The sequence below is a fragment of the Lolium rigidum genome, chromosome 6 (genome assembly GCF_022539505.1).
Source record: "Lolium rigidum isolate FL_2022 chromosome 6, APGP_CSIRO_Lrig_0.1, whole genome shotgun sequence".
NCBI lineage: Eukaryota > Viridiplantae > Streptophyta > Magnoliopsida > Poales > Poaceae > Lolium > Lolium rigidum.
In genome coordinates this window covers 83,209,415-83,219,928 of record NC_061513.1, presented here as the reverse complement: position 1 = coordinate 83,219,928, position 10,514 = coordinate 83,209,415, and the positions used below count along the sequence as shown (strand labels likewise).

The following is a 10,514-nucleotide window of genomic DNA, read 5'->3' as shown; positions in this document are numbered from 1 at the left end:
TGCTAATTTATTGTGTTAGTACATACCATAATAGATTGATTACTTTCTAGGATTATATTATTTTCATATAGTAAATTTAAAAACTGTGTACCTATAACACTCATGTATCTATGTTAACTTTCTTGATTTTAAATTATGTCCTAGCTAAAATTAGCAATTTTAATTAAAATTCTCTATTCCACATTCTGTGAATAGATATGCTTAAATCCACGACAAATAATATGGACAGATATAGTAGTTTCGTAGCAACGCACGGGCAATTTTCCTAGTAGATATTATATTCATGTACCATCGTATGTCGGTTGTACAGGATGTTGTACACCGACCGAGCTCTGTAAACCATCTGCATATATAAAGTCACACTGCGGCCCTTGTTAGGGTTACGCATCCCATATACGTTTGATACGGAGTTCTGCTAGTACGCGTGTCTGCCGGAAAGTACTCAGCTGATCCCTGTACAAGTAGAGACCAGGTCCAACAACCCTCTGATCTCGACCCGTGCTCCACCATTCAGTCCGCCTGCCGCCGGTGAGAACGCCGGCCCGAGGAAAAGATCAAACGTTTATATATCGTGTTGACAATGATTATATTGTGTGTGGACTGTGGACGTAGATACCTATCCATATTTATCTACATACTGTTACACAGCAACAGATCACACCACGACGACACTTACCTACCTTATAGACAGCGACAAGTCACACCACAATGTTGAAACACCATCCGTCTGAAATGACTGCAATAGAGACGCGGAAACACAACTGGACAAACCACCCGGAATTGTAAAACAGGAGGAGTAGCTGCGACAAATCACAAATGTCATACCACCATCATCAGCAAATGCCAAACGGATAGATCAGCAAGCGACGTACGGCCACACCACCATCAATCATACTTCTCCGCGATGTCAGCGAGACAGCTCGCGAGCTCAGCCGGCGTCGAGAACAACGCCAGGTGGTCTGCGCCGTCTATTTCCATCACCTCGTCGACGGGGTAGTTCTCTATCATCCACCGCTGGAAGCTCTCGACGATGGCGCGGTCGTCCTTGCAGACGATGAACACCTTACGCACCGACCCGTAGCGAGCATGGGTGTACGGCTGCTGCAGCCTCAGGTCGTCCACGAACATCGAACCTACTCTCATCAGGGATCCTCCGAGCGTTAGGTCCTGCCATACGATTGGAACATGCAAAGTTTCATTTCGAAAACCCTATGAACTCAACGTTGACTACGGAGGGAGTATATCATAGAATTTTGAAAACTCTAATTCTTCGTCAACATCTCAGTGTAGAGATTAATTAGGAGGAACATTTGATCGATTATAATATGTTATTTTCTAGTCAACTGATGCTCAAATAGGTTGTATAGATACCTCCGGCGAGCACAGCTGGCAGAAATTTGCTTGTATGACCAGCGGCCCGAACAGCATGGAAATAGGCAGCTTGCCCTCAGGATCTTGAGGCTTGAACTCCGTGTCCATCCAGTCCAGGGTCCTCCCCTCCACAAACTTTTTAGGACAACAAAATAGATGGACCAATCATTCAGTAATCACTAGTACAAAAAAAGTAACGATTTCTGCGTCCGAATTTAGACTCCCAGACAAGAAAGAGACAAGCAAATAGGGTAGTCTCGGAATACTGCTAGACAGATCATGGAGAGCCAGATACGATGATGTCACGCTCTATATACCTTTTCAAGCACGTAGGACGGCGGCGAGCTGCTGTCCGGCATGAAGGCGGTGACGAACACCGCGGCGGCGACCTTCTCCGGGAACATCTCGGCGGCCAGGGCGATGTTCACGCCGCCGAGGCTATGGCCGACGAGCACGACCGTCTCCCCGGCAGGGAGGGACTCCAGGAGGTCCAGCAGCGGCTTGGTGTAGTCGTGGAACGTCGGCACCTCGCGCAGCGGCCTGGGGTCAACGCCCGACGCCGCGAGGTCAGGCGTGCTGACGCGGTGCCCGGCCGACCGGAGCCGCGTGGCCACCTTGTACCAGGACCAGCCGCCCGCGCATGCGCCGTGCACCAGGACGATGTGCTTGCTGCATGCAGCTTTGCCCGCCGGAGCCTCCATGTGCACGTGTGGCTCTGTGCTTCTTGTGTGCTTGTCGCTGTGGATTTGGAGTCTAGGTGCCGGAGTCGATGCGGATGACTCGACGTTTTGGAGCGGCATACTATATGAACCGCGTGGTCGCGTGGGAGGAGCACTCATGGGTATTTATTATGGAGGATGATAAGCTTGAATAATCATGTATCCGAAGTCAAATGTACACGCCACATGCAGCATTCTGAACAGTTACACCCAGATAATCGTGGGTCACTCCCCGCGGGTGACAGGCGGGCGACTCGAACCCTAAGAGCATGTCTAACACGCGGTCACCCCGTTTAAATTCCGGCGGGATACGGGTGAGCGCGGTTTTGGGCCGTCTAGCAGGCCCCGTATGTGGGCCGGCCCGGCGGAATACGGGCCCCAGCAAAATCACACCGCCGCCCCCCTACATATACCGGGCGAAGGTGCGAGTGGGGGTTGAACCCCTCACTCACAACCCTAGCTCCGCCGTGCACCGCCGCCTCCCCGCTAAGCTGCGACGAGCAATTCCGCGTTGCTCGCCTCCGTATTGCCACCGCCGCTCGCCATTTCTTCACGCCGCACCAGTTCCGCGTCGCCCGCGAGCGGATCGAAGCGATCCCGCTCGCCAGACACGCTCGACGAGGCGTGGCGGCGCCAGTGCAAGCTGTCCGCCACCGGGAGTCGGCGCGTGGCGTGCAGGTACGGCGGCTCCCTGTACATGTTGCCGTCGCTCCGCGAGTTCCCGCCGGGCGGGCTCTGGTACAAGGCGGATCCGCCGCTCAAGCCGATGAGCGCCCCGTCTTCGAGAAATGGCGCGCCAACTGGGAGAGGAACCGTCGGTCGAAGGCGGCGTGGGAGGTGAGCACCAACGGCGGATTCGTGCCGCCAGCCGGCGAGGAGGCGGAGGAGGTGGAGGAGGGGGAAGACCCCCTCTTCTTGCATGCACTGGCCGCGTCCCTCAAGGACGATGCCGACAAGAAGAGGGCGGAGGAAGAAGAGAAGGCGGCGGCCATCGCCGCCGTGAAGGAGATGGAGGCGCGGGAGGCGGAGGAGAACGCGACCATCATCTTCCTCCCCGACTAGATAGGTTCGTAGAAGTCGCGATCCATTAGGATCGCGCAATTCTATATGTATGATCCGTATGTATGATCAACTATGAACTATCGAACAAATTTCCCAGGGTTTTAAAATTTCCAAATATACGGGTGAAGTACGGGGTCTGCTAGACGGAATGATCTAGCTATGAGCATTTTTTTGATACATAACCCTCTACTCGCGTTTTAGGGGACAGAAAAGTAGGGGGTCTGTTAGACATGCTCTAACCACAGAGCGTTTTCCCACTCCACCGCGGCTTGGTGCCGCGCCTCCTGTCGTCGGCTCGTCGCAGGTGGACAAAACCCCCTGATCTTGTGAAAGTGCATGGAGCCCGCATGTGTGGTTTTGGTAATTAATGACAATCCCTATGGACTAATGTTTGCATTGAGTTATATTTGTAGGAGTTGTCCATAGGCAATTCTTGAACCATATGTTGGCTTCAAGGTTGCAATAAGAAGAATTTGATGAAGGATATCAAGTGTCAAGTATGTCTTGAAGATGAAGATGAAGTGAGCCCTCAAGTTACTTCAAGACATCAACATGTTTGTATTAGGTTGCAATAAGAAGAAATTGATGAAGGATATCAAGTGTCAAGTATGTCTTGAAGATGAAGATGAAGTGAGCCCTCAAGTTACTTCAAGACATCAACATGATGAAGAATGAAGAAATGAAGTGCAAGTTCAAGATGAGCCAACTCGAAGAGTTCATAAGCTTGAAGCTTGCCATGGAGAAATGAAGTGCAAGTTCAAGATGAGCCATCTCGAAGAGGTCCTTTGCTTGAGTCTTGCCATCCATATGGTGATCATGGATATGTGAAGATGCGCCGAAGAAGAATCTCTCCCATGGTGGATTATGGGGGAGCAATCCACATGGTGGTCATGGTTATGTGAAGATGCGCCGAAGAAGAAGCTCTCCCATGGTGGATTATGGGGGAGCAATCCACAAGACTTCGTCAAGCAAACACAAGCAAGAAAGGCGTTCCATCTTGTTGAGGTCAAGATCGTCGTCATCGAGCTCAAGTGGAATGCGCAAGTATAAGGTTTGCTCTTGATAGGGTTTCTTTCTCACCGGTCTCATAGTGTAGTTGGAGACCGGTTTATAGTTTAGTTGCCGTACTATCAAGAGGGCTCTCGAGTGAGTAACTCGATCGTATCGTTCGGAGAGAGCTCAAACCTTTGCATCCTTGCATCATATTTCTTGGTTGTTATTTGGACCTTATCCATGTGATGTTTTAGAGCTTGTGCTTATTCTCATGACAAGCTCTAGTTCATCGAAAACGGATTTCGCATAGATCACTTGTTGCGTTTTCGAGTTTGGTTCATCATCTTTCTTGGTTTTATTTGGATCTTATCCATGTTATGTTTTAGAGCTTGTTCTTATTCTCATGACAAGCTCTAGTTCATCAAGAATGGTTTTTGCACGGGCAACTTGTTGCATTTTCGAGATTGGAGGTTTTACCGGTATGTCTTTTTTAGATAGGTCAAACCTTTCATCATTTGTTTCTATCCTCCCTTGTTGGACTATGATGGTTTCCTGCATGATCTTGTAGAGCTTGTTCCTAGCTTCAAAACAAGCCCAAGATCATCAAAATCGGAGTCCGGATGCTAAAGTTATGCCCGTTTTAGTTTTGGTGTTTCGCAGTTTTACGGGGGCGGATAATCCGGCCCGAATGGCCAATTCCGGGCAAATATCCGGCCAAATATCCGGCCCGAGTCCGGGGGCGATTTCGGGGCGGATAATCCGGCCGGGGCGGATTTTCCGGCCCGGGAGGCCCCAAACGGTCATATTTCGTTGGGAGGGGGTATATAAGACCCCCTTCTTCCTCCTTGGGCTGGTTGGTTCACTTTCTCTCTCTCCCCTCCATTGTTGTACTTCAAAGCTTGCCCTAGTTCTTGATTCCTCCCATGATTCTTGCATATTCTTGAGGGAAAAGAGAGAGGAGATCTAGATCTACATTTCTACCAATCAAATCCATCTCTTTGTGAGTGGAACTCTCTAGATCTTGATCTTGGTGTTCTTTGTGAATTCCTTTGTTCTTCCTCTCTTATTCCCCCAATAGCTTTTGTAGCTTTGTTGGAATTTGAGAGAGAAGGACTTGAGCATCTTTGTGGTGTTCTTGCCATTGCATTTGGTGCATCGGTTTGAGTTCTCCACGGTGATTCGTGGAGGTGAAAGCAAGAAGGTTGTTACTCTTGGGTTCTTGGAACCCTAGACGGATTCTAGGCCTTTGTGGCGATTTGTTGGGAGCCTCCAATTAAGTTGTGGATGTGTGCCCCAATCTTTGTGTAAGGCCCGGTTTCCGCCTCGAAGGAAATCCCTTAGTGGAACCGTGACCTAGGCCTTTGTGGCGAGGGTCACCGGAGATTTAGGTGAGGCGCCTTCGTGGCGTTCGGTGTGTGGTGTGAGTACCGCATCTTGGGGTGAGGCCTTTGTGGCGTTGGTGTGCATCGAGCAACCACACCTCAAGGTGAGCCTCTTGTGGCGTTCGGGAGCACTAAGCAACCGCACCTCTCCACCGGAGATTAGCACTCGCAAGAGTGTGAACTCCGGGATAAATCATCGTCTCCCGCGTGCCTCGGTTATCTCTATACCCGAGCTCTTTACTTATGCACTTTACCTTGTGATAGCCATCGTGCTTGAAGTTATATATATCTTGCTATCACATACTTGCTTGTATTGCTTAGCATAAGTTGTTGGTGCACATAGGTGAACTCTTGCTTAGAATAAGTTGTTGGTGCACATAGGTGAACCATAGTATATAGGCTTTGGGCTTGACAAAGTAAACGCTAGTTTTATTCCGCATTTGTTAAGCCCATCTCGTAAAAGTTTTAAATCGCCTATTCACCCCCCCTCTAGGCGACATCCGTGTCCTTTCAATTGGTATCAGAGCAAGGTCTCTCATTCTTAGGCTTCACCGCCTTGAGAGTAAAGATGTCGGTTAGGGGATTAGCGCACAATAACTTGTTTATATTTGATGGCACAAATTATGATCTATGGAAAATTTATGTGCTTAATATTTTGCGGCGTATGTCCCCGAACATGGAGCTATTTCTTGACATGGGTTTTTCTTCTCCTAAGGATCCTCAAAATTTATCTCTTGAGGAGGAGAAAAACTCTTGCCTCGATGCTCTTGCTTCTCATGTGTTTTCCATTATTGTGAGCAATGTAGTTACTTCTTCAATCATGCCTTTTGGGAGCGCTCATGAATTATGGACAAAGCTTCAAGATAAATATGATGTGTCCAATATCATTGAGGATGATTGTTTTGCTTCCACTTCCGGCCGTGATGAGTTCTCATCTTCATCCACTTCACCAAAGTGTGGTAAGACACAAGGTAATGATATGGTGAGTGGTGATGAAAATTTCAATGTTGATATTGAGCTTACTATTGATGATTCTTCATCTCTATCTCATTGCAATGCTTCATCTTTGGACTTAAACACATCTAGCACTAGAAATGATTTACATGCTTGTGTTGATAGTCCTTGCATATCATGTGTAAGTTGCTTGAATAAATCTCATGATGATATGCTTGATTTGTCTTGTGGCCATGATAAAAATGCTTCTATTTCCTCTAGTTGTTGTGTGGCTAACAATGTAGAGGAAACCAAAGATTCTATTGGTCAAGACAAGATCTTGAAAGGAGCCTCAAGTAACTCCTCATCTTTATCTCACGGTCCTCATATATGCCTTATGGCCAAGGGTTCCACGGTACCTCCTACCATGGAACCTAATATTTCTCGTGGTGATAAGGATGAGGATGAATATGAAGAAGAGGATTGGGTTGTCTCTCTACGCGATAAAGGTGAGAGTGTATTCAAGGTTCTTTACAAAGATAAAATTGCTAGCTCTCACTTCTTTGAAATCTTGACTACCGCTATTGAGAGCCAAAAACTTATTTGGATGCATGAGAACACCATTGATAAAAAGGGTGCTCTTGAACGAGAGTATGCCGATGATGTAGCATCTTTAAAGAATGACCTTGAAGAAGAACAAGAGACCGTAGCCTCTCTTGAGGAGCAACTTGAAACCCTTGAGGTGTCTCAAAATGAAATATTTGCTAAACTCACTAAAGAAAGAGACCATGCTAAAGCTAAATTAAAATTGCTTAAAAATGAAAAGTCCAAAGTTGGTGTTGGTCATGATAAACTTGTTAAGGATCTAGATGATCTAGACAAGGCCCACAAGGCCTTGGAGAGCGAACACTCTATCCTCACCAAGTCATATGAGCAACTACAAGCTTCATATTTAAAAGAGCATGCTATGTTACCCTCTCTTCTTAATATGTCTTGTGATGATGCTTGTGCTACTAACTCTACTTCTTGTGAAGCATCTATCTTGAAGGAGAATGTTGAGCTAAGGGCTCAACTTGAGTTGCTAACTAGAAATTATGGGAAATTGGAAGAAAATCATGGAAAGCTTTCTAGCTCCCATGAGGATCTTCTAGCTTCTCATGATAGGCTAAAGTTAGCTCATGGGGCTATCATATCAAAGGCAACACCTTGTGAGCCTCATGTGGATACTAGCACTACTACCCAAAATGCTATATTGCCATGTGCTAGTCCTAGTAATTCATCCACTCATAGTATTGCTAAATCTTGTGATGAATTATCTTCCTTGCCTTGTTGCTCTAACAATGAAGGTTCTACTTCCTCTAGTACTTGTGTTGTTACTAACCATGTAGAGGAAATCAAAGAGCTCAAGGCCCAAGTCACTTCTTTGAAGACCGACTTGGTAAAGAGTCATGAAGGGAAATGCAAACTTGACACAATGTTAAGTGTGCAAGAATCCCCCAATGACAACAACAACAACAACAACGACAACAACCAGGGCCAAGTACAAGTCAAAGATCCGGCGAAGATTGTTTGCTTCAAGTGCAAAATTGAAGGGCACCATGTTAGATCTTGCCCTTTGAAGAAGAAGCAAAAAGGGAAGCGGCCTCAAGCTCAAACTCATATTCAACCTCAAGTTGAAGAAATGCCACTTCCCAAGAAGATTCAAGCCAATGCTCCCATTGTGGAGAAATCTAGTGAGAAGAAGGAGAAGAAAAGAACTTGCTACATATGCCGTGAGAAGGGCCACATCTCCTCCTTTTGCACTATTGGTACCTCATCCAACTCTATCACCATTGATGATGTTTATTCTCTTCGTAAGGATGAGGGTGGCAATGTGTTTGCCAAATTTGTTGGTGCCCAAAGTGGTGTCAAGAAAAGAACCATTTGGGTTGCCAAGCCTATTGTGACTAACCTCTTAGGACCCAACTTAGTTGGGGACCAACAATCCAAAACTTGATCAATAGGTGCTTGTTGGAGGGCATTGGAGACTTGGCTACATCATGAAGAATTAAGGGATCTTCATCATTTATATTATCTCAAGCCAAGTCTTTTGGTTATCTTGCTTCTATCATATATTCAATGTTCCTCCTTGCGGTAACATGTTCTCAACTCATTTATATTGAAAGTTACTCGCCCCTTTGCATATGTTAGTTTTGTTAATAACATGTGTTTGTATATGTTGTGCTTCCTACTTGTTTTTGCTTGAGAAATCAAGTCTATGCATGTTGGGTTGCACACCATGTATTTGTGTTTGTGTTGGAGCCTCTTTGCATCTTGTTGTATCTTATATGGCTCTTATGAGCGATTAATGGACTATCCCATTTTGGGGGAGTGATATTCCTTTGGGAATTTCATGATCATAAACAATGTGTGTACATGAGGAATATCACTTAGAATTGATATTGCGAGATTATCTAGACTCTATGTGGTATGTCATCTTCATGAGAAATTCAAATTCTAATGTCCATTAATATCTCTAGTTGGATCTTATTTGCCTCTTGTGAAAATAAACTCCTTATCACATTATGGGGGAGTAATAAGCTTTGTGCATATTACAAGCCTAGAAAATGTGAACATTTGAGGTTGTGTCACATAGAATTGATACCGTAATTTATCTCTCTCCTATGTGGCATGTTTGCTCAAACAAGCTCCAATTTGCTTAAATGGCTTCATTGCTAATATCTTTGTGGATCTTATTTGTGAAAGTTTTTCTTGGCATGGTTTTTCACAACGTGTCCCTCAATACATTTTTGGAAAACCATGTGCTTCAAGTCATACTATTAATTGCTTTGCATGTTGGTATGAATACTATTAATTGCTTTGCATGTTGGTATGAATACTATTAATTGCCTTGCATGTTGGTATGACTAAATGAAGCTATCAAGAAACTATCTTTGCATGATGGTTAACTCTTATCTTTTACCATATGCTTTGTTCGTTGGAAAGATGATCTTATGTATACTTACAAACTACCACCGGAAAATATTTCCTAATACCTCTTGTCCTAGGACAATTGGTAATCAATTATGAGGTAGATATTTATTGATCATATCTACATTGGCTCTTGTGTTTAAATTGCCTTATTTATTGCCATGAATTTGTTGTGCTTTGACTCCCATGTGTCTTCCTTGCATCTCATGGATCTAATTTGTCTATTCAAACTTTCTTAGCATTTTTAGTAGATATAGGTAGCGTGATGATCCTAGTTTTGTGCATTTTGTATCCATATTCTAAATCCTAGATAATGCACTAATCTTGGGGGAGCTCTCCTATATTTGTTATAATGCTTAAACTTCTCTTGATCATTATCAAAAATTTGGTTTTGGGAGACATAAATTTTCTTTTTGGTACTTTGTGCCATCATAAAAAGTGTCGAGGGTTTGGTTTATTTGTTGGAACCTTGCTCTCTTGGGAGTTGGTTATCTCATTCCTTTGTGCTTAGGCTTAATTAGCTTCTTATAATGAGATAAGTCTTTGGAGTCAATCTTGTGTTGATTTGATTCTTTGATATAATTTGGGCAACCATTGTCTCTTGATTTATTTGGTGTTTTGTCCAAATTGTATCTTCCTTTGGTCCTTGAAAGTATTGTGCATGCATATTTAATATATGTATATCTTATGGCATGTGTCACTTTCATTGATCCAATATATAGGGTAAACTCCATCAAATCCTAATTTGGCTAAGATGTGCATGAAATTCAATTTCATATCTATATGCACATAGAATTGTGGAGTTTGTCCTATATGTTGTAGTGTGTTTAACTACTTCGGACCCAATTAGTTTGGGGACCATTTTGTACTTACCTTTGTGTTAGGTACAATGGATATGCATTGGATGCTTGTCTCACTCTTGGAAAGAAGTGGTGACTCAATGGTAACTTGAGGCAAGCTAGGATGGTCAACGAACACATATCTACTACATCCACACCAATGCTATCTTGGTAACAAGTATCTTCTCATGCATACTTTTCTTGTATCCAACCTTATGGTTGCATCTTGGCATGAATCTCTTGAT

General features: G+C 44.6%; 1 protein-coding gene across 1 annotated transcript; it reads right to left on the bottom strand.

Annotated features, from left to right (window-relative positions):
• Nucleotides 1–589: 589 nt before the first annotated feature.
• On the bottom strand, nt 590–2,171 carry LOC124667335 (salicylic acid-binding protein 2-like). Its single transcript, XM_047204633.1, has 3 exons — nt 1,689–2,171; nt 1,372–1,506; nt 590–1,167 (listed from the first exon to the last, which is right to left on the bottom strand). The coding sequence occupies exons 1-3, from the start codon at nt 2,169–2,171 to the stop codon at nt 886–888; spliced, it is 900 nt and encodes a 299-aa protein (XP_047060589.1). The 3' UTR covers nt 590–885.
• Nucleotides 2,172–10,514: the final 8,343 nt, after the last annotated feature.

What these genes read in the sequence shown, in the direction of transcription:
- LOC124667335 (XM_047204633.1), bottom strand. Translation starts at nt 2,171, where the DNA reads ATGCCGCTCCAAAACGTCGAGTCATCCGCATCGACTCCGGCACCTAGA. An exon ending in CGTCCTACGTGCTTGAAAAG is followed by an intron (nt 1,507 to 1,688) that starts GTATATAGAGCG and finishes TGTCCTAAAAAG; the next exon opens with TTTGTGGAGGGGAGGACCCT. An exon ending in GCCAGCTGTGCTCGCCGGAG is followed by an intron (nt 1,168 to 1,371) that starts GTATCTATACAA and finishes ATCGTATGGCAG; the next exon opens with GACCTAACGCTCGGAGGATC.